The 25,138-nt window shown below is 37.6% G+C and overlaps 1 protein-coding gene across 3 annotated transcripts in view; it reads left to right on the top strand.

The window, feature by feature from the left end:
- Positions 1–15,404, top strand: part of PPP3CA (protein phosphatase 3 catalytic subunit alpha) — a 309,840-nt gene extending 294,436 nt beyond the window's left edge. For 2 of the 3 annotated variants that reach the window (XM_020884233.2, XM_070452186.1), the window contains exons 11-14: positions 4,660–4,744; positions 6,401–6,498; positions 9,569–9,598; positions 12,752–15,404. In XM_020884233.2, the coding sequence (XP_020739892.1) occupies positions 4,660–4,744; positions 6,401–6,498; positions 9,569–9,598; positions 12,752–12,948 (410 nt within the window). In that variant the 3' untranslated portion in view covers positions 12,949–15,404. The remainder of the gene's footprint in view (positions 1–4,659; positions 4,745–6,400; positions 6,499–9,568; positions 9,599–12,751) is intronic. The other variant, XM_020884235.2, reaches the window with a different exon arrangement.
- Positions 15,405–25,138: the final 9,734 nt, after the last annotated feature.

Here is a 25,138-nt window from a genome sequence, read left to right as displayed (position 1 = left end):
TCACAAGAACACTTAATGAATAAATGATTTGGGTCCTAAATTGTATTCTATAGAGTACCTTCCACGCAATGCTGATTCAGTTAAAACTCTGAGGAATTACGGTAGTCACTCAATGGATGGATGGGAACAGTGAGCCGTAGGGAGCTAGGGCCTGTAATGTGTGGCCGGTAGCACACATGTTAGATGCTGTCTTTGCCCTGGCACTTGACCGCTCATCACTGTGATGCTGCTGCAATTTTCCAGTTCCCTTCAGAGCCAGTCAGCATTCACTCAGCAGGCCATTTGGCATAGGTACCTTCCAAACTTCATGAGAAGTCAGCAGGGCCCTGAGTTAAGGTCAGGAAGGACACATGGTAAAAGCAGATCTTTAAAGATTCCCTTGGTCTGTACATTAACCTTTGAGGAAAATGGAGTGTGCCAGAGTGCCTAGCTTTTGAAAATAGTAGCATAATACCCCAGGCATAAAAGAACATTAGAACTTAAAAGGTAAAGCAAGAGAGAAGCCCAAAAAAGAAGTGATAATTACTTGAATGGAAACACACAATGAAATTTTACTTAAAATTGCTAATTGTTTTTAACCTTATGGAAGATTGCCTCTCAATTTTGGACTTTCAAGTAAAATACGTGATTATATTCTTCTCTGAAAATTTTTTAACAGTAGTTACCTATTAAAAATTGTTTAATGTATGGCCTTCTTGGGCTTCTGTGGTGGCTCAGATTGATAAAGAATCTGCCTTCAGTGCAAGAGACAGTGGTCCCCTGGTTGAGACTCTGCGTTCTCAATGCAGGGAGCACAGGTTTGATCCTTGGCTGGGGAGCTAAGATCCGGCATGCCATATGTTTAACGTAAAAAGTATTTTTTGTGCCCTCATTATTCAATATTCTGAATTTTAAGCTGAGCTACTGTGATACATTTCCACATTCTAAATAGAGTTAAGTTCCAAGAACGTTAAACGTGACATTGTACTTGCATGTCACAGCTAGTAAAAGTCTGAAAAATGTGCATTTTTCCTTGGCCTTACTATAGAATTATGGATTGTTGAGGGTTTGCAATGGAACCTAAGTATTTAAATAAGAGTTTTAATGAATAACAATACTAAATATGCAAGAACCTTTATATCTGAACTTAGTTCTATCCTGCTATTGTTCAGCTCCTCTAAGTTTGATTACATATTAATTCAGATATTTTATTTAAATATTTTACATTTTCATGGGTTGTAAATGTGTGATATTTGTTTTGATTTTGATTATGTGGAAAATAGTGAAGGTAATTCCCCAGGATAAAGCTTTGAGATATTCACTTTTAAGGTCTCTTCTTACTGTTCTTTGCTTAAGTTCACTGACTTTTTGAGTAAATACATTTGAATTTTATAAAAGATGTACTAAAACCTCTTACTTACCAGGGTTGTTGAGAAATCTAAAGAGAGATAGCATTTCTTCATTAAGATGAATTGCTTATCATTACCATATGCTGGGAATTACTATTTGTTGGGAGCAGAGCTATGATTACATAAAGTAAGATACTGCTCTGTACTCTGTATAGTACTCTCCAGTAAGTCACTAGGTCTGAAAAATAAGGAAATACTAAACTGACTCTGTCAGAATGTTCTTTTACACTTAAAATTCCACATTTATTTGAGAATTTTTCTGAGTTCTGGCTCATACTGAACTTAAAAGGACGGCTGTACATGATTTGTTTCCCTTCCTTTCCTATTAGTTTCTTTGTTTTTGTTGCTCTGGTTATGGTTTTTACAAGTCCTTTAATGAAAATTTTCTAAGAGATTAGCCTTCTTAGATTTTTTTCACTTACTGGACTTTACTTTTTTCCCCTTCTCATTCCTCTTAAATATATCCAGTTACACTTCTAGACTACTCTTTGCTGCTTTTCTTGTTGTGCTTCTAAATATAGTCACCAGTTTTGGAGTCCTCCCACATGTTCCATTCCTTGTGTCTGTTGGATGGATTTTATGATCTGGCCATACTGTTTTTGGAGAGGGTCAGACTCTTTCCCCTTACTTAGCACATCATGACTTCTGACAGACTGGGTCAGTCAGACTGGGGAATGTTAAGCATAGAGTGGTAGTAACATACCAGTTAGTCAGACTGATGCAGGATTTAACTGAACAACTCAAAAAAAAAAAAAAATATGGGAAAACCACTATAAGGCGACTAATTGCTACCCCACATTTTTTCCCCCTTAACAAATGTCCTTTAGTAGTCTTAAATGTCCTTTAGTAGATCATAAATCATCTAAAATTCAAGCACAGAAACTTTAAACTTTCAAATGGTCTCTGGGACAGGTTTTATATAAAGAATCACAATTGCACATCATAGATAATAACTAAATATTATTAGAAACTCAGAATAAACTTTGAGAGAGGGCCAGAAAAGTTTTAGGCACACTCCATTTTCTCCTCCAAAATTTTGACCAATAGACTTAATCAACAGAACCAATTGTAAATGAGAATCCACCTTTCCACTTGGTTATCAAAAGACAGGATTGTAACTTAGTATTGCAAGCTATTCTGCCTGCAGATGAGTGAAATAAGTTTAAGTCCAAGGAACAAGAAACAGAACAAGCCTGTGTGCATTTCAAGATCCTGTTAGCATCACTTTTGCTAATGTTGCTTTACCCAAAGCAAGACACGTGGCCACACCCAGATTGGGAGTGGGGAAGTGATGGGGAAAAATAGACACAAACCAGTTAGGTGTGTTGGGGGGATACCTTCTCTGTTGCCATTGTCACTAGAGAAAAAGAAATAGACAAAAATAGGGGCTGGGTGAGGGCTTTTAGGTCAGAGAAAAGAGGAAACCAGCTCCCAGGTACACAGCTTCTAAGGAATATCCTCAGAAGGGTATGCATTAGCTTCACCTCTGACAAGTTAACCCACCCAGAAGAAAAAAGTGACCCATTATATTTTCACTTCCTTGGGATGTATAGAAAATCAGAGGCCTTTTTCTAGCCATTTCAAAATTGTGTGAGTGTTACTGAGACTCTTCTTTCTTATAAAAGTGTTAGGTCAGTGATTAATTGTTTGACCCTTATCAAACAAGGAAAAAATTTCAAATCCAATTCTTAGAAGTCACAGGAAACAGCAAAAATATTTCCTTCCAAAAAAAGATCATAAAGCTTGTACTTACCATGAATTAAGAGACCAAAATGTATACCAGTTATCACCTATAGACCAGTCTCTGAACAAACTGTGTGACTTAGACTGTTGAATTACAAACATTTCTGATATTATCCGATATTGTCTGCTAAGAATATTTTGTTATATTCCTATGAGTGGCAGTAGAATTAGAAAGAAAATCTGCTTGTATTAACACTTTCTACAAAGTCCCATATGTTTGAAAAGGATATCCCTTTTGGTTTCCCCAGTGGCTCAGCGGTAAAGAGCCTGCCTGCAATGCAGGAGACACAGATTTGAGCTTGATCCCTAGGGTGGGAAGATTCCCTAGAGGCAGAAATGGCAACCTACTCCAGTATTTTTGCCTGGGAAATCCCATGGACAGAGGAGTCTGATAGGCCTCAGTCCATAGGGTCCCAAACAGTCGGACATGACTGAGTGATTGAGCATGTATGCCATCCCTTTTACTTTGACATATAAAAATCTTAAAAAGAGAATTTTTTTTTCTGTTTTGCACTTCTTCAAACATTACCTTGAAAATTTAAAAAGAAATAAAATAGATTCACTAAAGACCATGTAGCATTATTCTAAAACTATATAAATAAAAATATTTAAAAAACAAAAATGTTTATAATAACAACCTATGTAGATTGGCTTTTTAAAATTTACTTATGTGTAACTTTTCTATATAAGTGCTAAAATGCAAAATATATGCCACCCTCTCTCACTAAATCCAGTTCAGTAGATTTCTGCTTTTTCTTCTAGAATTTGTGTAGTAACCAGTAGATGAAAGAGTATCAAGTGCTAAAACAAATGTTTTATGGCCATTAATACTATAAATATTATAAATACTATAAATAACCCCAGGGAACATAAGGGGTTAAGAGACTCCCTAGTTTGATCACTTCAAAGGACAACTTTTGCAAAAGAAGTTTCCTAAAGTAGTCTCCAAGCATGGAGACCGGAAATGAGTAGAAGATCCTGGTGACTCACTTCCTCTTCCTGCCCGTGCACGTTCTCTTTGTATAAACAGAAGAGGAAGGGAACCTGCCTTATCTCCTCCTTGAGTTTTCAGTTACCCATTTACCCCTTCCCTTGGAAATCTCAAAAGTTTCTCTTCGGCCTTTTGAGAACCTCTAAAGTATCACCGGCAAGCATTTATGCCTGGAAGCATAAGCTTTTTAAACTTGATTCACAGATAAATCCTTGGTTTAGTCGCTAAGTCATATCTGACTCTTGCAACCCCATGGACTGTAGCCTGCCAGGCTCCTTTGTCCATGGATTGCCCAGGCAAGAATAATGGAGTGGGTTGCCATTTCCTTCTCCAGGGCAGTTTCCCAGCCCAGGGGTCAACCTGAGTCTCCTGCATTGCAGGCGGATTCTTTACTGACTGAGCTATCAGGGAAGCCCAAGGGGAACAAAAAACAAACCTGATTTGGCTTACAGCGGTTTGTTATATATGTAAATTAGTCAACTAGTTAGAGTTCAATAAAAAGTCACCTGACTTCTCAACTGTGTTTTTAAAATGCAGGAGCAACGGCTGCAGCCAGGAAGGAGGTGATAAGAAACAAGATCCGAGCCATCGGCAAGATGGCCAGAGTGTTCTCCGTTCTCAGGTGAGACCGTGGTCCCCTGCGCTGTTTCGCCTTTGATTGCATGTCGCTGAATAGTGTCTTAATGCTTTAGTCTGGTCATTTAAATATGGTACCAGAAGCTATTTTCTTTTCTTTAATTATATTTTAAATGGAGTTGTTAGGTCCTCACTATTGTAGTCAAATTGAAATCTACAAAATTATTTCTATAGAGGAAGCCTCTAAGTGGGCTGCTTCACGTTTTATCTCTGTGTGCTGCAGGACTTTAAAACATTTATTTCACAATAAAGTCAACGTATTATGAAATAGAACAGCTATTATAATCCTGTTTTTCATTCACTGCCTGTTGTAAAAGATGAATCTATCAGATGCGCATTTCACTAGATTTCTAGGAAATGAACATGAACCATAAAGCTTGTTTATGAGAATCTGTATTATTCTAATAAGTCATTGAGAATGAAAAGATTATTTAGAGTTTCATTTCCCATTTATTAGTTATTTTTTACATGGATCATGCGTCATATTATTATGCATGGACTTAAGAAAACAAGTATTTTCTTAAAAAGGATTAACTACACTTTACTTAAATTCGGTTATCCTTGGATAACACAAAGTATATTTCTCTTCAAGAGATTACTTTAATCTACAGTATGATTATATGTGAGGAGTATAAAATCAATTCACAATTACATTATTAACAAGGGTAAATAGGACCATCTTGGGGAAAAATCCATCTCCACATTATAAAATATATTCTAATTTTTGCCAGATTTTTTTCAACTCTTTTTCATGGAGTAGCTACAGTGGCTCTTTTGATTTCTCCTTCTTGCTATTTCTATCTCACTCCTGGTAGAGTCACTAAAGAGTAATTTAGTGATTTGATACCTAAAGCAGGGAGCCATGCGCAGGATGAAAAGCACCATCATCCTTTCCCAAAGACACCAGATCAAAGTCAGTAATAACTGTGCAGTAGCAGCCAAATCTTGAAAAGTCATGTTAAAGCTGAAAATAGAGCATAGTTGCTCCCTGCGGCCTGATGAATGAGGCCACCTTTGCTCTAATGCTTTACATTCCTAACTGAACTTGCAGGACTCATTCATTCCTTCTAAACAAATGTAATAAAACTTAAAGCAGCAATTATATATCATGAAGAAAAATAAATAAATAAAGTATAGTAACTAGGAGGATAATCCATAGGTCAGATTTTTTAAATCTCCCTTTTGTTGTCTGGTTTTCTCTCCCAAGTCAAATCAGCCCTACTTATTTTGTTGAGCCTTAGCAGTAAAACTTATAACAGCTCTTTCCCTGGCTCATTTTTTTTTTAAATATATTTATGTTGTCATGGAAGATACCCAGCAACACTTTGTTTTGTGACACCTGGTTACAAAATCAGAATTGTTTTCCATATCTTCAGGATTCAGAAGCATGTGAACCCCTGACAGTTATATAATTCCCAACTTTATCTTAGCAGTCATGTCATTTACATAACATGACTTCTATATGAATGTGTGAAAATACAGTGTGTTCGAAGTAAAAAAGGGGAAAAAAAAAAAACAACAAGGGAGCCAAGGAAGAGGTCAATGTGAGTTCTTATATACATTTTTTTCCCTATAAGTCTGATGTTTTTCTTGAAAGAAAATAAAAGGTAATGTCCCCTCCACCCCCGTTGTGCCTTTGCAGAGAAGAGAGTGAGAGTGTGCTGACGCTGAAAGGCCTGACGCCCACAGGCATGCTCCCCAGCGGCGTGCTTTCTGGAGGGAAACAAACCCTGCAAAGCGGTAAGCAGGCCCATTGGTGCAACCTGTGCTAGCACCTCAATCTGCTCTGTCATTAGAGCCCTGACTTACTCATCCATTTAAGCTCAGTCTTGGTCTTCAGTTCTTCTCAGCTGAAAGAAGGGCTGAAACCACCCCCCATCACTTTGACCAGTCATGCCCCAAATGGTAGCTCCTTCATTTGCTGGAGTGTGGTCCTTACCCCACCCACCCCCATGTCCTCATTTGCACAGTAATCACGATTTCAGGCCTCACTGTAAGACAGCTCATTTAGCTCACCTACATGCCCTATAGGTTTGACCACTTGGAACCAAGCAGTTGCTAAAAACAACTTATTAATTACATGTTTATTAAATGTGCTGGTTATCTACTGGAGTGATGAAATAAACACATGCACACATAAAAATACATATGTAAATGTAGGGTTTAGTGGAGAATGGAAGAAGAGTAGAGAAGGATGATTTTGTTTTGGACTAGAACTTGAAGTCAAAGGTGTCTTTCCTCTGACTTACTCATCAAAACTTGAGAGTGATTAGAATCATATTTCAGTTTTTAAAAAGGATGAAAACATTTCCTTGAAGATATCTTTTGTATTAAAATCTATAGTTTTTTGGATAAGTGCTGTCCAGTAGAACTTTTTGTGATGGTGGAAATATCTCTATCTGTACAGGAGCCACCAAGAACTTATGGCTATTGCGTGTTTGAAATATAGCTTGAACAGCTGGGGAACTGTATTTTACCTAGCTGTCGTTATTTTGATTTAAATAGCCATATGTGGTTAGTGGCTACTGTATTAGCCCAGTCAGTATACTCTTTTACTTTTGTTACTTTTGTTATCTATTTTTGCCAATATTCTCATTAATTAAAGTAGCATTTCAGCGTACTTTATGGAAATTTTGCTGTTAGATTAGACCCTAACAGAAAAAAATGAGAACAAAAATATGCTCTAAGGTTTTAAAACAGTCTCAGCCTCTTGCTTATTTTCCTGTATCTTTCCCTGAATCTTTTTTTTTGTGTGTCTATTTTCTTTTCTATTCCTGTCCCTCAGTCTGGAGGATCCTGGTATTCCTATGGTTATGTTATTTCGGTACAGCTCTTTTACACAGAGAGTGATGCCCAGCTTCGTGGATACAGTGCTGCTAAACAGTCACCCCCTGGCAGTATCACTAACGTTTTATTTTCATATGATTTTATTCCAACATCAATGTATTTGAGTTTCCACCAAAAGAAAAAAAAATATTCTAAATGAAAGTAGGAAAATATCACAGTAAATAAATAAATAAATCCCCTATTTAATTTATAGCTGAAAAAGTACTTTAATAACTTTGAAGGAAAAACACAAAAATTTTCTGACCAAAGTAAACATGCTAAGAACACTGGCATATTTATTTATCATATGCATAATCATTTATATGCATGAAATGCACAACTACCTAATTAACTAAAATCTGCATAGTTTCTGAGAAGCACAGTTTTACAGTACAGCAGATGTATTATCAGAAACTATGGATCACAGTTGCTTTAGAAGAATACACTTAATAATGGACAGGGCACATGTCTAATATGTGTTGGTGCTGGTGCAACTCCAGATTGTTTTGCTTTACTTTTAAATTTAAGTGACTTAAGTTCTTACAATTCTTTGTTTTGTTTTCAGATTTTCACCTGTGATTTAACCTGGAATTTTTATTTGTTCTGTTGTTTTATTTTAGATCCATTTGTGTCCCATTTGGTGTTGAACTTACACACTCAGCACATACCTACAGTAGACCTAAGGTTTTACAACTTCGTTAGTCCTGAGAATTTGAAAAGTCAGTGTATTATTTTAAACGATGTACACTAATACAATTTCAAAATTCATTGCCTGATTCACTTAAATTTGTCTAAAAAGGAGAAACTACTTAAAGTTTTACTGTTTGGTTTTTTTCCATGGTGGTAACCATCATACATTTTTATTATAAAGAATTTAGAATGCACTGTAAGTAAATTATAGTGCACATTTGGCAGTTGCTCTAGTCTTAAAACCTTAAATTATAAGAAACATGCAAATTAAAGTCAAGGGGTAGGATTTTAATATTAAACATTTTGGAATTACAGAGAGGTTTTGCATTTTAGCATTTAATTAGGAAAATATCCCCTAACCTTGATAACATAGAAAAACTCGTGCACCTGTATATCGAGAAGATAGATCCTAAATTATTATAAAAATTGCTAATAAAGCAATGGGCTTTTAAAGTTTTGCCTCTGAAATATGCTGAGGTTTCAGTATTTAGACTGGCTTTTCTTTAAAATGTTAATGAATTATTGCTGCTACTCCTGGCATGTTACCACTTGATGGTAACATTTCAAGAGTTTTGTTTCTAAAAATGATATTCCAGTGAGGAAAACTGATTGCAAACTGGGTTACCTGGCAGAAGACATCCAGACTCTCCCACCCCCTTCCTCTTCCTTCTCCCTTTCTCCCTCACACTTGAAGCATGCTCAGTGTTTGTCTTTAGAGTCACACGTGTCATCAACTCGGAGGCAGCTCTTAATTTGCATGCCCCCTGCTTTTCCATTCCACTAGGAAACTGTGCTCTTTAATATTAAATAGTGTGAATTATTCCACTGACAATATGGCAGTGCTTCAAGTTTTGCCATTTGGGGGGACATTTTAAAACTGTAAATCACCAGTCATATCAGTGAATTTTGTCATACTTCACGTGAGTCAGATGCACATTTTCAATTGAGCTCATCCCTTATAGATTCAATCTAAGTCAAAGAAACCTTTCCTGAGTGTTTTCCTAAAGGGTTAATCATGTGGTCCTTTATTTAGTTAGCAAAATCCAGAGTGGTTTGCTCAGATATGTGTATCCAGCTCATAAAAAAAAAAAAAAAAAAACCTTATCATTTTCGTGTTTGTTTTTTTTTTTTTTCTTTCTTTTTAGCATTTCTGTTTTGTTGTCTGTGCCAGAATCCAGCACTTACAGGAACACTAATCATCTTAGCTCCCTTGATCGTCACTGATTTGTTCTTAGAGTTAAAAATCCTCTGCTCATTTTTCTCATTCATTTTGCACCCCCTTTCTTCTCTTCAGCTACTGTTGAGGCTATTGAGGCTGATGAAGGTAAATTGGCCAGTCCCCTTTCTGTTGTACCCGCAACAGATAAGGGCTCTGCTGGGTGTATTCATTTCTTTCTTTCTTTCTTTCTTTTTTTTTCTTTTTTCCTTTTATTTTTTTTTTTTTGCTGTTAGCTTGTAAAGAGTGTGTGGGTGTTGGGCTAACAGTTGTGGCTCAGTATTAACCAAAATGTTCTTGCTTTAAAGGGGAAAATGTCCTTTTCTGGTTTGTTTGTTTGTTTTTTTCCCTTAAAGCTATGTTTGACTTTGTATATAATGATCCTAGTATAATCACAGAAAACAAAAGGATAACAGATCTTGAACATGTGGGGTGGGGGTTATGGCAGCTGTTTTGACAGACAATGGATAAAACAATATTCTTTGAGCTGAACCATGTCCCTCCCTCAAATCACTTTCAGTCAGCACTGAAAAGGAGAGGATAAAAATAGCTTTATGAAATCTAGTTTTCAGAAATTTCTAGCAAAAAACAAAAGTTCACTTGAATAGTGCTTTGTTGTAGTTCAACGTTAATTTTTGTCTCTAAAAAATATCCCAACAAGAGACAGCTATATTCAAGATAAACAGTTCTGCTAGTCTTATGAAATTTTAACCTACTGGTATTTGCAGGACAGCTAGCACCACCAAGATATTCTAAAGAGTTCAAAAATACCTAGTGGCTGTGGAAGTGGCTGGTAACAAGCATAGTGAATATTGTCATCGCTCAGCTGGTTAAGGCCCACTGAGTGTCTCCTCTGCACCATACACTGTGCTGCGAGCCTCAGGAAAATCGATACACACACATCCCTGACTGTGTCCCAGCCCTACTCAGTGACAACACAGCGGACCTCTCTCGATTTCTTTTGTGCTCTTTAAATGTCGAGTTACGAGAGAACTGCTTACCCAAATAGTTTTTGATACGATACATACCATATCCCCTGAAAATTTTAAAAAGAATAATTTGAAGTTCCCCTTTAAAACAAAATTCTTCAGTTGTATTTTGTTCTTGCAAGATGATGTTTTACTGTTCCCAAAATTGTGTGATACGTTCCTTTGATACCATGTGAAATGTGCCACTTTAGACTCTCATTTGTATGTGATTTGGATACAGGAGGGGAAATGATAGCACTGTAAGAGAAAATACAACTGTTTCCTAAATAGCAGTGAATAAACTGCTATTTATGTGGGAATTCTCTATTCCTCTTGGCAAATTCTAATCTGCCGTGTGCATTCTCGTTGATAGTTTGGCTGTTTTCTGTGGTTTCTGTGACTGTGTTGTGTTCAGTATACTACCAATGTAAATTGCTAATACCCATTGTCTGACCAGCAGCTACAGCAGAGCGCATTCTTCCAGCCCAGGGTAGACCAGATGACTAGAAGCGGAGCCCTATCCTAGCCACAGCCCTTGTTCTCACTGGACTTTGAAATTCTACGCTCCCACTCTATTGGCTTTTCAAACCGTACACAACCTAAAAAAAGAGATTCCACTTTTACCATTTCAATTCATAAAATTGTGTCATCAATTATGACCACTGACTTCTTGTATTTATTCATTATGATGAAATGATATTCACAGTAGTTTAGCAAAACACTAGATATACTGCTTTTGTCCCTGAAAATCACTGACTTCATTTTCAGGGTGGGTGCTCATTAGACAGGTCTGTTATTTTTGTGATTTCCAACTGAATTAGAGAAGAATTAAAAAGCTTTGCTTTGGGCCTTGGTCTTTCCCCATTTCCCCATCTCCTTCCTCTCATAGTTGACTAATCACCATGATGCTAACCTTTAAAATGCAGAGGGGGAAAGAACTGTTTCTCATCATGTAATGAGTTTGGAAGCAACTGTGTCTATCTTTTAAGACTCTCATCCATACTAATGAAAAGCACTGTACATTTGTGTGGGAGTGGCTAGCAAAGTTTCGGCTTGAAACTGCTTTCCTTTTTTTCTCAAATAGGGTAGGAAGGATAAAGGTACAGTGAAATTGTCCTTCATCAGCCATGGAGATGCAGCCCAATTCAACACTGGTGATTGGCCCTTCAGTGTCTGGCTTGCGTTTTCACAGGGAGTAAAGCAATCTGGTGTTCCCCATTTATGTATGGTTCCCCATTTATGTACTTTATTTTCAGCTCACTGGTTGGTGCACCTATTGAAGAAAACCTTAAGTCTCTTGTGCAAATGCTTTATCTATCTATGGAGCATAGTGGGATAACTGGAAAAAAACATCAAATATCAGTGCTCCCCTTTTGAAAATTCCATGTTTTCATTGGATAAGGCCCAAACCATTCCCATTCAGTTTTGCTTAAAGTTGCATAAAGTGTTTTCCCTTTGTTATTTGTGAACCATCACTTAACATCTACATTGATCTACTAAGAAAGAGTTTTTCTTTAATTTATGCAGTAGACCAGATGAACATCAGTTTGGCCTGTTTGCTGCTGAAGGAAAGACCAAATTTTTCTGCTTAGTGATCTGATCTTGATTTTTCTCAATTTCTTTTACCTTGTCATCCACTCCACATATTTCCAAAGTTGAGTGGAGAAGCAGGTGTTTATAATTTCATTTTTTTTTATGCCACCGTTAAATTGTTTGCCAAGAAAATCTCACGGGGATGCTGAGATGTCCTGGAAATGCCCCAAGTTTCATTCCTCTTGTAGCTCCTTTTAGCTTCTGCTCTAAGCTCTTTACTAAATTTTTAGGTCTAGCTGCTTCAGTGAGTCTACTGAATTTGCCATTACTAGCATAATGGAATAGTAAAAGTAGGGCCATGTCCTGCCTCTCTAGGTTAAGGCATTTAATACAGTAATTGTGCCAAGGATGTGGCCAGTGGATGCTGGGCCTAGAAATCTATTACTGGTAGCAACCTTCCTATTTATATACCACTCCGTGGATCTAACCACTCATGAAGACAAGAAAAACCTTTACATCTTACTAACTTGAAGAGGACATTTTGGTTGGCAAGAGACATTGGCTGTTACCAAACCTCTCGGTTATCTTCGGGTATGGTAAGGAGTCTGTTGTGTTGTGTTCAGGTCCCGTCACTTTGTTCTCTACTAAAGGATTCCCTCTCTCACTGCGAAATTTCTAACATCACCTGATGCAACAGCTGTGCCCTTTGTGTTCCTCTAGCTAACCCCGATTTTTCTTTTCTTAATGATTTTCTGTTTAGCTATCAAAGGATTTTCACCACAACATAAGATCACTAGCTTCGAGGAGGCCAAGGGCTTAGACCGAATTAACGAGAGGATGCCACCTCGCAGAGATGCCATGCCCTCCGACGCCAACCTTAACTCCATCAACAAGGCTCTCGCCTCAGAGACTAACGGCACGGACAGCAATGGCAGTAATAGCAGCAATATCCAGTGACCACTTCCTGTTCACCTTTTTTTTTTTTTTTTTTTTTGAGCTGCAGGGCATGATGGGGATGGCTGCGTATCAGCAGTTGGATGTTCTTGCCTCTGATGGTAGCTTATTTGCTCTGGGGCCAGGAGTTGGATTCAGTTTACACTATCATTAAAAAAGAGGGAGAGAGAATTATAAACTATATTTTGGTGGGGGTGGTGATTAAACACCTCTTTTGGGTATGCCTTTTAAAAAAATGCTTATAGGGAAAAAAAATTTTAAAAGAAAGCTAATGCTAGTATATACTGCAATGTTAGGGGAATGTACATGTTTTCCTACTGCATTGGGGGACTTCTAGATAGGTTAACGAGAGGTCTTTTATTATGTTACTGGACACGAAAACTTTGTCTAATTTCTTACTCTATTGTACGTTTACAGTCGCAGCACTAAAAATGGATGACATCAACCATTTTTAACAAAATGATGTACAAACTAAATAAGGACTATTTATTGATAATGTTTTGCTACTCTTGTCAGACAATGGCTATAAAATGAATTAGGCAGTCTTAAAAAAAAAAAAAAAAAAAACCAGAAAAAGAAAAAAAAAAAGAATGTTGCAAATTTGTTAAAATGCCAAAAAGGACAGTTTAATTTTGTACAGATTATGCTTACCTCAGGTTTCTTTAGTGTGCTTTGAATGCCTTTCTTTCCATATAACACGTATTACTTTAGCAATGAATACCTTTCCTTTTCTTTTCTTTAAGTTTCAAAAAAACTGGAATAATTACTTCTATCTTTTTTTTTTTTTTTTGCTGTTTATATTTAGGGGTTTTTGTTGATAAATCAAGTCTTGGTTGTGGCTTGCTGAATTAAATATTTATGAGTGGTGCATTTTTAAGTATAGTAAACAAGACACCATATTAAGTACAGTGATAAAGCATCTATATTCTGTAAAAAAAAAAAAATCTGCCTATGCATGTTTTTTAAGAAACAAAATGGCTGTACCGGCCTGTATGAGACTGTAATGCGCTTAGTGGTCTGACATATACTGGAAATGTATGTATACTGGCGTACTTTATATTCTCTAAAATGCTTCATGCCTTTGAAATTTTGTAATCAAAAAAAAGCTTTGAAAAAATCTAAAGGGGAGAGTATTCTTAAAAGTTTTTAACATAAGCTTGTCAGTGCACATATAGATGGTTAGCATGTTTAGCAAACCTTGTGAAATTTAAATAAGTTTGTAGTTACATGTGGAACTCTAAATGCATGGTAACTGTTAATGTCATAACGGTTTAGTTATTTTGTTCTGTTCTGTCATGTGCCACAAAATATGTACTTTTTTCACTTTTTTCCCTTTGTATATCAGTTACGGGTTACAACTGGTTCATTCTGAAAACAACAACCACCACAAAAGTCCATTCATATTTTTTAAAAGTTGTATAAGTGCCCAAGTAATTCACTACAGCCTAAAGCCTTGCCTTTGTAATTTGACTTCTGAGATGTTGGCAATCAAAGCATGCACTTGTAACAATGAAAAAGAAAAAAGCATTTTATATTACTACTCAATAAAATGTGCATGAACTTAAAGAACTCTCCTCCTTTCCCTGAGTCTGCTGGAAGGATTTACATGCACAACCACCATGCTGTCTCTAGGTGCGGGGCGCGCCCCATGCATCATAGATTGACTCTTAACTGGCTCGTCTGAGAGCCTCATGCTCCCAGGCGTGGTGCCTACTTCCCCTGTAAGAATCTTGGTGGCTCTGTGTGTCAAATCAGACAAGAGAAAAATATTGAAAGAGCAAATGCTGTCTTCTGGCTCCCTTGAAGATGGGAGCCAGTTAAGAAACAGAGCATTCCTTTTTATTGAAAAAAAAAAAAAATTGTTATCAGGTTGTTTCAGTTGTATTGGATGCCCTGTCTGCTAAATCAAAAAGAACTCAGCTACTAAGTACATTTTCCCCGCAGAAGAGAATTGCATTTGTATCAATAGTGAAATTTGTATCCCGGCGCTTCAGCTAATATCTAATCACCTGGAGATTTAAGATACACCAAATATTAGTTTGTTTCTAACATTGTTCATTTTCAGTGCACTTTGTTTTATGTAATAAAGTATGCCTGTTATATTAAATAATAAGAATATGGCAATTAGTGATATAGTGTACCAAAACAAAGATGTTCTAGATGTATTCTTTGACAAAGACTATCCCAAATTTATTTTGATGAATTCAAGCCTTTTTCCCCCTGTGGGTATTTTTCCATCCTTTAAAAAAAAATGACACCCAAGGAAAATATTTAGATGCGATATTTATTAGAATGATATGAAAGAAATGGTAATTCTGATACCAACGTGTTTATTTTCTTTCTTATAACTGCAGAGAAAATATCCCAACCAAAAAAAAATCTTTTCTTTGGATTCCTTTCTTTTACAAATTGTGCTGAGGCAACTATGGCATAGAAATAAACATTTGACATTAAAATAAGCAGTTGATGTGAGTATTGCCTGGTCTTTCTGCTCAGTAGTTAGGAAAGTAATAGCGTATATTTTTGCATAATAATTCAGTCTATCAGAGAAATCAATGTGGAGCTCATATTATTTCTCTAAAAGAGCTAACATGCCTGATCATCAGTTGTTAGCTCTATCTCCTTCGCTTTTGGGGAAACTTGGTTTCTTAAGTTGCTTATTCCAGTGACGCTTTGGCTCAACACACACACACAGCCCCCTGTCTTCTGCCCTTCTTCACCTTCCCCCAAGGGGACTTACAGTTCATGGGGTTCAAACCCAGTGCAGAATTTTTATCTAGCTTTTCAAGGATTAAGAGCTAGATTTGACTGACCCTAGGTCAGCAAGTTTTCTTACCTAAAATATCCTCTACTTACAGTCTTTTAAAAGGATTCCCTGATTGCTCAGTTGGTAAAGAATCTGCCTGCAATGCAGGAGACCCCGGTTTGATTCCTGGGTCAGGAAAATCTGCTGGAGAAAAGTAGGATACCCACCCCAGTTTTCTTGGGCTTCCCTGGTGGTTCAGCTGGTAAAGAATCCACCTGCAATGCAGGAGACCTGGGTTTGATCACTGGCTTGGGAAGATCCCCTGGAGAAGGGAAAGGCTACCCACGCCAGTATTCTGGCTGGAGAATTCCATGGACTGTATAGTCCACAGGGTCGCAAGAGTCGGACTGAGCAACTTTCACTTCTTCTTTCCCTTCACTTTCATAGTCTTTTAAAATATTTTTTGAAGAAAAGAAAGAAAAATCTTCAGACACTAAACTTATATGAGAAGCAAAGTGACGAAGGGAGGAACCTCTCCGGACGTCGACTGTGGGTTCCCAAGAACAGCATGTCAGAGGGGATGCATCTTGTGCTAACAGCCTAGAGAGTATCGTGCTGATGCTGAATCCCCCAGAAGGTTCTTGTCCTGCTACATTTCTTCCCTTCTCTCCCCCACCACATTTATGTGAAATTATAAACCTGTGGACACCCCCTCTTTCTGCCTAGAAACTAGGGCCCGGACTTGAAGCCAGCACCACAGGGGGACTGTGCCATGGGGATGATTTAAATGTCTCACACTTGTCCTTGACTAGTTCAATGTTCCCATGTACTGGATCCCTCTTGTCACACTGCTGAGAAGCAGGGACCTTGAAGCCTGTCCTGCCTGCCTACATTTGTTTCAAGACTGAAGCCCCGTGAGCCAGGCAAATCTGCAATACCCAGACTAGCGTATGTCCTTTTCCTATTGTAGGTAGCCTTCAACTTTATTCATGCCACAGAAAATAGCCTCTGCTGTGTTCCTCGGATTGTTCTAGGCTCATATTTTTTCCACATACAGACACACACACACTAATGCCTGGCAGTCTTGTTATTTAGTCGCTAAGTCATGTCCAAACTTTTGCAGCCCCATGGGCTGTTTTCCCAAGCAAAAACACTGAAGTGGGTTGCCATTCCCTTTTCCAGAGCATCTTCCTAACCCAGGGATTGAACCCACATCTCCTGCATTGGCAGGTGGATTCTGTAACACTGAACCACCAGGGAAGCCTGACAATCTTGAACGAAATCTATCAGTTTTCATTACAATGTTAAATGTTAGCATTCTGTCTTACTAAGACAGTAAGACAGTGTCTGGCTTAAGGCTGAGCTGCTTTGTAATGCCATTTTTACTTGCTGTTTCATCTTTATTCCTTTTGTATAAATTTTGAGGTAATGCCAACCACAGAAGCCCCTGGTGAGGTCCTTTCATGATAACTTTATTTTTTATAAATGCATACCTAGTAATGGGAGGCAAAAGTGAAAAGTGCAAGTCACTCAGTCATGTCCAACTCTTTGCGACTCTATGAACTGTAGCTAGGCAGGCGCCTCTATCCATGGATTTCTCCAGGCAAGAATACTGAAGTGGGTTGCCATTTCCTTCTACAATGGGAGACAAAAAGTAGCCAAAGAAATGGTCATATTCCTGGTGATGGCATTTTTAAGAGGCAATACTGGCAAATTGGAATCATGTGGGAAAATGGGGACCCAGCAAGAAAGAGGGGCTATTTTAAGGAACAATTAAAGAAACTTAAAAGGTAAAGGGAAAGAGACATAATAGCCTTAACATTGAGTTGATTATTCCAAAAAACCTTACTTAAATCAGAATGATGCCTACTGACCATAGATGTTGCTAGTGAATGAGGCAGCTTAACTAGAGAGTAAACTTTAGAAGAAAGTGGAGGCCTCCCCTTCGCTGGAAGGATTAAAACCTAGGCAGACTCAATTCAGTGCCACAAGCATCTTCTGAACAATGCTTCATGGAGAGAGCCATGCTAGATACAGTAGAAGGCGCTCTCTTCAGAGATAAATTGAAGCTACCTTCCAACAGGAAGAGTCCAATTCCATCTAATTATCCAGTCTCTGGGGAGCACAGAACGTTGATTTGCAGACTGTTCCTTGGAACCTCATGTTTACAGAAATGTCATGGGGCTGAGCTTTCTGCATCAGCCAAAACAGCCTGTTAATCTGTTTTGTACCTTGTGTTCTATATAAGATATCTGCTGAGAAGAGGCTCCACTAGATTAGAAAGCTCAAAGACTATTATATAAGGTTAGCACAAAGCAAAGTTGACTTAAACTCCAGTTTTAAGAGGTTCTTATCAAGTTATATTCTGAAATCAGTTTACATTAAGTGCAAGGAACATGTAGGTTTCTTCCCAAACAGTTCCACATTACCGACAGCGCTAAGTCCAACATCTTCAAGGTGGCACGTGAGGCTGTTCACAATCTGACTCTTCCTGTTCTACCCCCACTTTCCCCAACCGGAACTTGAGCTTCAGCCATGCCAGACATTTAACAGTGCTCAGAAAACACCAGGTTTCCTTAAACCTCTAGGTCTTTGTTCATACATCTTCTATGTGGAATGACCTCTTCTTTATGGATGTCAAATTTACCTTAAATACTCAGACCAGGCGTTTCCTCCTCTTTTAAATGCATAGTGTCCTGTACCGCCTCTATTTTAGCATTTAATACACTGTTTAATTGTTCGTTGTCTTTGTCTGACACTTCAGCAAGAATTGTTGCTTATCTGTATTTTCTCAGCATGTAACAGTGCCTGGCATAATATTTCTTGGAAGAATAGCAGGGAGGGAAAGAGAATAAAAATGTTTTCAGCATGATCTCAAGATACGAGTTACCCCAGAGTCCAAGTGGCAAACCCTTATTAAAGGACAGTGAAAAACCTTACCCTACCTCAGTTTTCCCACTCTTTCTCATAAGTCTCTCCTTGGACCTGAAGGTCTATATTTTAATGAGCATCACCAAAATTCTTAGGATCAGACAAGTTTGAGAAACCATGTCCTACTTTATTTCTATAGAAAACTTAAAGTTCAGTCCTCTCTAATTCAACAGAGTATCTGGCATGGACAAATATTTTACTGTTCACCATTGCTACTGCCTCCCAGGTGGTGCTTGTGGTAAAGAACCTGCCTGCCAATGCAGGAGACATAAAAGCTGCGGGTTCACTCCCTGGGCCGGGAAGATCCCCTGGAGAAGGAAATAGCAACGCACTCCAGTATTCTTACCTGGAGTATCCCATGGACAGAGGAGCTTGGCAGGGGCAGTCCATAGAGTTGCAAAAAGTCAGACACAAGTGAAGCAACTTAGCATGCATGCATTGCTACTGCACAGAATTATGTATTTAATTTTTGCTTACAGTTGTTTAATGAATATTAATTTAGATGAAAATATGGAAACTTAAAATATTTATGAAGACCTCGACGTCCACTACTAGACAGGTTATGGGGAGGATGTGGTGGCCTTTTCAAGTTTGTAAGGCTTACCAAAAGACAGAGACAAGGTGGTAATTCCGGATACTCTTCTGTGAAGAATCAATGAAAAAAACCTCATGTGTCTCAAAGTGAAGGAAATGCTTTCATATTGAAATGACTGTTTCCTCCACATCACTCCTCCTATGATAACAATCACACTCACTATCACCACCAGCTGGTTTATCTTTAAGAATCTCATAGTGTACTTCAAGTTTTACCATGAGAAAGTCATTCCTTTGACTTCAACAATACTTTCTCCAAAAGTCCTTTATTAAAAAGATTCACAGTAGAGAAGAACACTACAAGCCACTGTCAGCTGCTAACACCTTAGAGAGAATTAACTCATCCCAGTTCTGACAGGACTGACCAGAGACTAATATAGATAGCAGTTTTTATAGAAAGGGTCAGGCTGCAACTGGAGCCTGGTGTGTCACTTGGATAAGCAGGCAGGAACTCTGGCTCTCAGAGAAAAGGACTCCGATATGATCAACCCATCCATCCATTTATTGCGTAGCTCTTTGTGCTAGGCAGGTGTGAGCAGAGAGGAACATTCAATGAAATTCAAGTCACAATCTCTCCTCTCTCAAGTTACAATAGCAGTGAAAAGAAATCAGTGTTTTGTGCGACACATGTTCACTTCTGTGCAACGTACTCTATATGAGTTCCAGCCTGGACTTAGACCTCAGTTGGAATTTTTATAGCTCTGCTACTTACCAGTTACCTATGTGACCTTGATAAACTTCCTAAGCTTCTTTAAACCTCGCTGTATTCTTGGTAAAATGAAGGCAATAAGAGTAATTAATTCATAAACTTTCCTTAAAGATTAAAAAGCATAGCGCAAATAAAGTACTTGCATGGTAATTGGCACAAAATAATCAGTCAATAAACTTTAGCCGTGGATGTGGTATTTAGCAGCATACTGAGTCACATGGGTCCTCAAAATAAATATTCTATAGATGACGATTTTGTGTGTGCATGTGTGTGTGTGTGTGTGTGTGTGTGTGCCCTTGCAAGTATGTGTGACTGTGTTGGGAGTTGGGGAGGTTCATGTGGTCAGAAAACCCTGCTAGAAGAAATGGTATTTGGCTGGGACTTTTACTATGAGGATGGGTTGGTAGGTGAGGGATGATCGGGGAGGGGATCAGAAGGCTTTCCAGCCTGGAAGAAAAAGTAAGAGCAAATAAGAAGCTCCAGAAAAATAGTGATATCTCAACCACTATGGTTAGGGTTTCCCTGGTGGCTCAGATGACAAAGAATCTGCCTGCAATGCAGGAGACCTGAGTTCAATTCCTGGGTCTGGAAGACACCCTGGAGAAGGGAATGGCTATCCACTGCAGAATTCTGGCCTGGAGAACCCCATGGATAGAGGAGCCTGGCAGGCTACAATCCATGGAGTCTCAGAGTCTGACATGAGTAAGTGACTAAGCACACACGCAACCTCTATGGTTAAAGCGTAAGGGTGGTGCTCACAAAAGGAGAATGATAGGTGAAAGGGGAACCTAATCAGTTATTTGTATCAGGAGGTTTTTCAGTTACAAGTGACCAAATACCTGATTAACTGCTCAAATCCTTCACACATTTACAGTCTGTGACATGGACAGAAGGGACTGTATGGCTCCAGGCTTAGTTTGGTGGCTCAATATTATCAAGGACCTAAGCTCTTCCTATGCTTCTTCCCACACTCCTTCTCTTGGCTTCTGTCTTCACAGTTGCAAAAGACTATCACATATATGAATTGGATGGCAGAAATCAACACAGCACTGTAATTATCCTCCAATTAAAAATAAGTTAAAAATAAATCTAGAATCCTGAAAATGTTAAAAAATTGATTCTCATGAAATATTTTCAATTAATTAAAAGTAAACATTGATAAGCTATAAAAAAAATTCTATTGCAGCTCCTGGTGTTACTTCCTTTCCCCACAAAAATAAACTGAAAATAAAGCAGTTTAAACTACTTCTTAGTTTATTTCTTACCATGGTCATGTAAAGACTACCCTGGCAGGGTCAGAGTAAATCTAGAAGGAGCAAAAACAAAAGCATAATATGTAAGAGGGTTTTGTGGGCTGAGGTGAATCTTTGCATGGAGGAAACTGATAAGAATTAGACAAGTTTTAACAAACTAGTTTAAGATTGGTAGAAGCAAGGAGGGAAGAGTTACTAAGTGAATTTTGAAGTTAGCAATAAATAATTGGGATAAAAATTTTTTTATCTCTCAAGTAACTTTTTTCCAATGGTTTATCTATTTAAAAAACTTGTTTAATTGAGGTATAGCTGACTTACACTGATTTGCTAATTTCCGCTGTACAGCAAAGTGATTTAGTTATACATATATATACATTTTTTCATATTCTTTTCCATTATGGCTTATCATCAGGTATTGAGTATAGTTCCCTGTGCTATACACTAGGGCCTTGCTGTTTATTCATTGTATGTATAATAGTTTACATCCGTGATTACAAACTTACAAGCTTTTGAATAGAATAAAGTCCAGAAATAGACACACACAAATGGTCAATTGAGAACTGAAAAGCTGTTCAATGGAGAAAGGATAACTTTTTCAGCAAGTGATACTGGAACAACTGGAGTTTAGTTGGTGAAAAGAAAAAAAAAAAAACAAAAAACAGTGAATTCAACCTCACATCTTATACAAAAATTAACTCAAAATGGATCATAGACTCAAATTCTAAAACACAAAGCATAAAATCTTTAGATGAAGGCATAGGAGAATATTTCTCTGACTTTGGATTAGGCAAAGATTTTACATGTACGATATCAAAAACACAAGTTATATAAGAAAAAAATTAATAAATTGAACTGCATCATACTTAAAAATGTTTTTGCTTTGTAAATGGGCATTATTAAGAAAATGAAAGGACAAAAATAGTCTGGGAAAAATGTATTCAAATTACATCTCTATCAAGCAATGTATATATAAAAAATATATACAAATTTTTCCTAATAAAGCAACAGCAAGTGAGCAAAAGATTTGAACAAATACATCAAACAATTATATAGGTGGCAAATAAACATATGAAAAGACGCTCAATATTATTAGTCACTGGGAAATATAAAATTACAATGAGAAAGCACTATACATCTATGTGAAATGCCAAAACACATACAAAGAGCAAAATTTTAAAATTACAATATCAAGTGCTTGTGAGGACGCATAGCAACTGGAATTCTCATGCATTGCTGGTGGAAATCCAAACTGATACAGCCAGTTGGAAAACAGTTTCTTTTAAAGTTAAACAGTTTCAGATAAAGTTAACATATGACCCAACAATCCCACTCCTAGGTATTTGTTTTAGAGAAATGAACATTAATATTCACACAAAACTCTACACACAGATTTTTATAGCAGCATCATACATACGCATCCAAATTATACAACCCAAATGTCTTTTAACAGATAAATGGAAAAACAAACTGTGCTACATCCAGTTCAATGAAATGAAAGCGAAAGGGTTTGTTAGTCACTCAGTCATGTCCAACTCTGCGATCCCATGGACTATAGCCCACCAGGCTCCTCTGGCCGAAGGATTTTCCAGGCAAGAATACTAGAGTGGGTAGCCATTCTCTTCTCCAGAAGATCTTCCCCATCTAGGGATTGAATCCGTGCCTCCTTCATTGCAAGCAGATTCTTCTATGACTGAACCACTAGGGAAGCCCCAGTGGAATACTACTTAGCAAGCAGTAAAGGGAAACAAACTGTTTGTTATGGGGTTGAATTGTGTACCCTCCAAGATATATATTGACGTTTCCATCCCCAATACCTAAGAATGTGACCCTATTTGGGAATAGAATTGTTGCAGATGTAATTAATTAAGATGAGGTCAAATTGAAATAGGATGGACTGTTAATTCAATATGATTGGTGACCATATAACAGGATAGCCATGTAAAGACAGAGAAACACAAGGAGAATGCCACATGATAACCAAGGCAGAGATTGCAGTAATAGAGCTGCAAGCCAGAAACACTAAAGTTGATTAGCAAACTACCAGAAACTAGGAAGGAATGGGGAAGAATTCCCCTACAAGTTTCAGAGGGAGAAAGGCCCTCTTGATGCCTTGATTTCAGACTTCTAGCCTGGAGAACTGGAAGACCATGGATTTCTATTGTTTTAAACCAATACTTTGTTGCTGCAGCCCCAAGAAATGAATACACTACTGATACACACAATAACATAATGAATTAAAATGCATTTTGCTAAATGGAAGAAGCATCAAGAATTGTGAAGGGTCTGAGGTCTCATTCAACTTGCAAGCTAACAATCTGTCAGTTTAATAGATGGAGACAGAAAACAGGAATCAGAGACAAAGGACTTTATTTCTCACAGTGCAGCAGCCAGCATGAGTTTCATGTTGGAAGAAGTTCCCCTAGCCCCTAACCCATGGGCAAAATGCAAGACAAATGTAGGTTTAAACAAAAACAGAGGGTTTTTGTCATAGTTGAGGAATGACACCTTAGAAAACCCTGATCTTATAAAGGGGCTCCAAGTAATCCTGCTCAACTTTTGCTTATAGAGAGGCCTAATCCTTAAAATAGTGGTCTAAAATAAATCTTCCCCCTGTCTCTATCTTACCAAACAAACTTGAAATGATCATAACAGAGTCTCACAAAGATAGTCAGAATAAAGTTTGTCACAAGACCCATGGAAAAGCAAGGGAGAATTGAGCCTCAAAAGAATCCAGTCTATAAAGATTGCATGCTGTATGATCCTGTATCCCATTCCCATTCTGGAAAAGGCAAAGTCGTTGTGACAAGTCACAGATAGGTTAATGGTTAGGGTGGGGGCTAAGGTCTAGTCAGGACAAGGGAATTCTTTGGTGTGATGGAACTTTGTTTGACTTCACTGTGATGTGTTTCTGTGAATCAATACATGTATTACAAGTCAGAACTGTACACAAAAACAGCTATTAATAATTTTATTGTATGGGAATTAAAATATTTGAAAATTAATAAAACATTATTCATCTTTTGTATTGACATGGATGAAGTTGACATGTAACATTGTATTAGTTTTAGGTATAAAGCAAAATAATTTGGTGTGTGCCTGTATCACAAAATGATCACCACATAAGTTTCATGAACATCCATTATCACACAGAGTTGCAATTTTTTTTTTATAAATAAGGTTTTAAGATGAATAAGTCCTGAAAATCTAATATATAATATGATGACTAGAGTTACATAACTGTAATACAGTGTTGTCAATAGAAATGCACTATGAGTATAGAATGTAAATGTTCTCTTACACACACAAAAGCAATTGTTTGAAAGGTGAATGTGTGCTTAGTCACTCAGTTGTGGCCAACTCTTTGTGAACTCATGGACTGTAGCCCACTGGGCTCCTCTGTCCACAGGATTTTCCAGGCAAGAATACTGGAATAGGTTGCCATTTCCTTCTCCAATGTGAGGGGAAGGATATGTTACTTAACTAGAAGAGGGACCCCTTTCACAATATATATATGCATATCAATTCATTTTGATGTATGCTTTAAATCTTTAATGTTAATATCAACTATATCTCAATAAAGCTTAAGAAAAGAAAAAGCAGTGCAAACCTGTTATTTAAAACTGTAGAGGATAAAAGTTGAAGAAAGTTCTAAGAAGCAGGTATTGGGGGCTGGAAAATACAGGATGGCAATGCTGCTTACCACCAGATGATACCACCCTTATGGCAGAAAGCAAAGAGGAGCTAAAGAGCCTCTTGATGAGAGTGAAAGAGGAGAGTGAAAAAGTTGGCTTAAAACTCAGCATTCAGAAAACTAAGATCATGGCATCCAGTCCTATCACTTCATGGCAAATAGATGGGGAAACAATGGAAACAGTGAGAGACCTTATTTTCTTGGACTCCAAAATCACTGAAGATGGTGACTGCAGCCAGGAAATTAAAAGATACTTGCTCCTTGGAAGA

The sequence above is a fragment of the Odocoileus virginianus genome, chromosome 21 (genome assembly GCF_023699985.2).
Source record: "Odocoileus virginianus isolate 20LAN1187 ecotype Illinois chromosome 21, Ovbor_1.2, whole genome shotgun sequence".
NCBI lineage: Eukaryota > Metazoa > Chordata > Mammalia > Artiodactyla > Cervidae > Odocoileus > Odocoileus virginianus.
The sequence above is the reverse complement of the archived record's forward strand: the minus strand, read 5'-3'. Positions and strand labels throughout refer to the sequence as shown.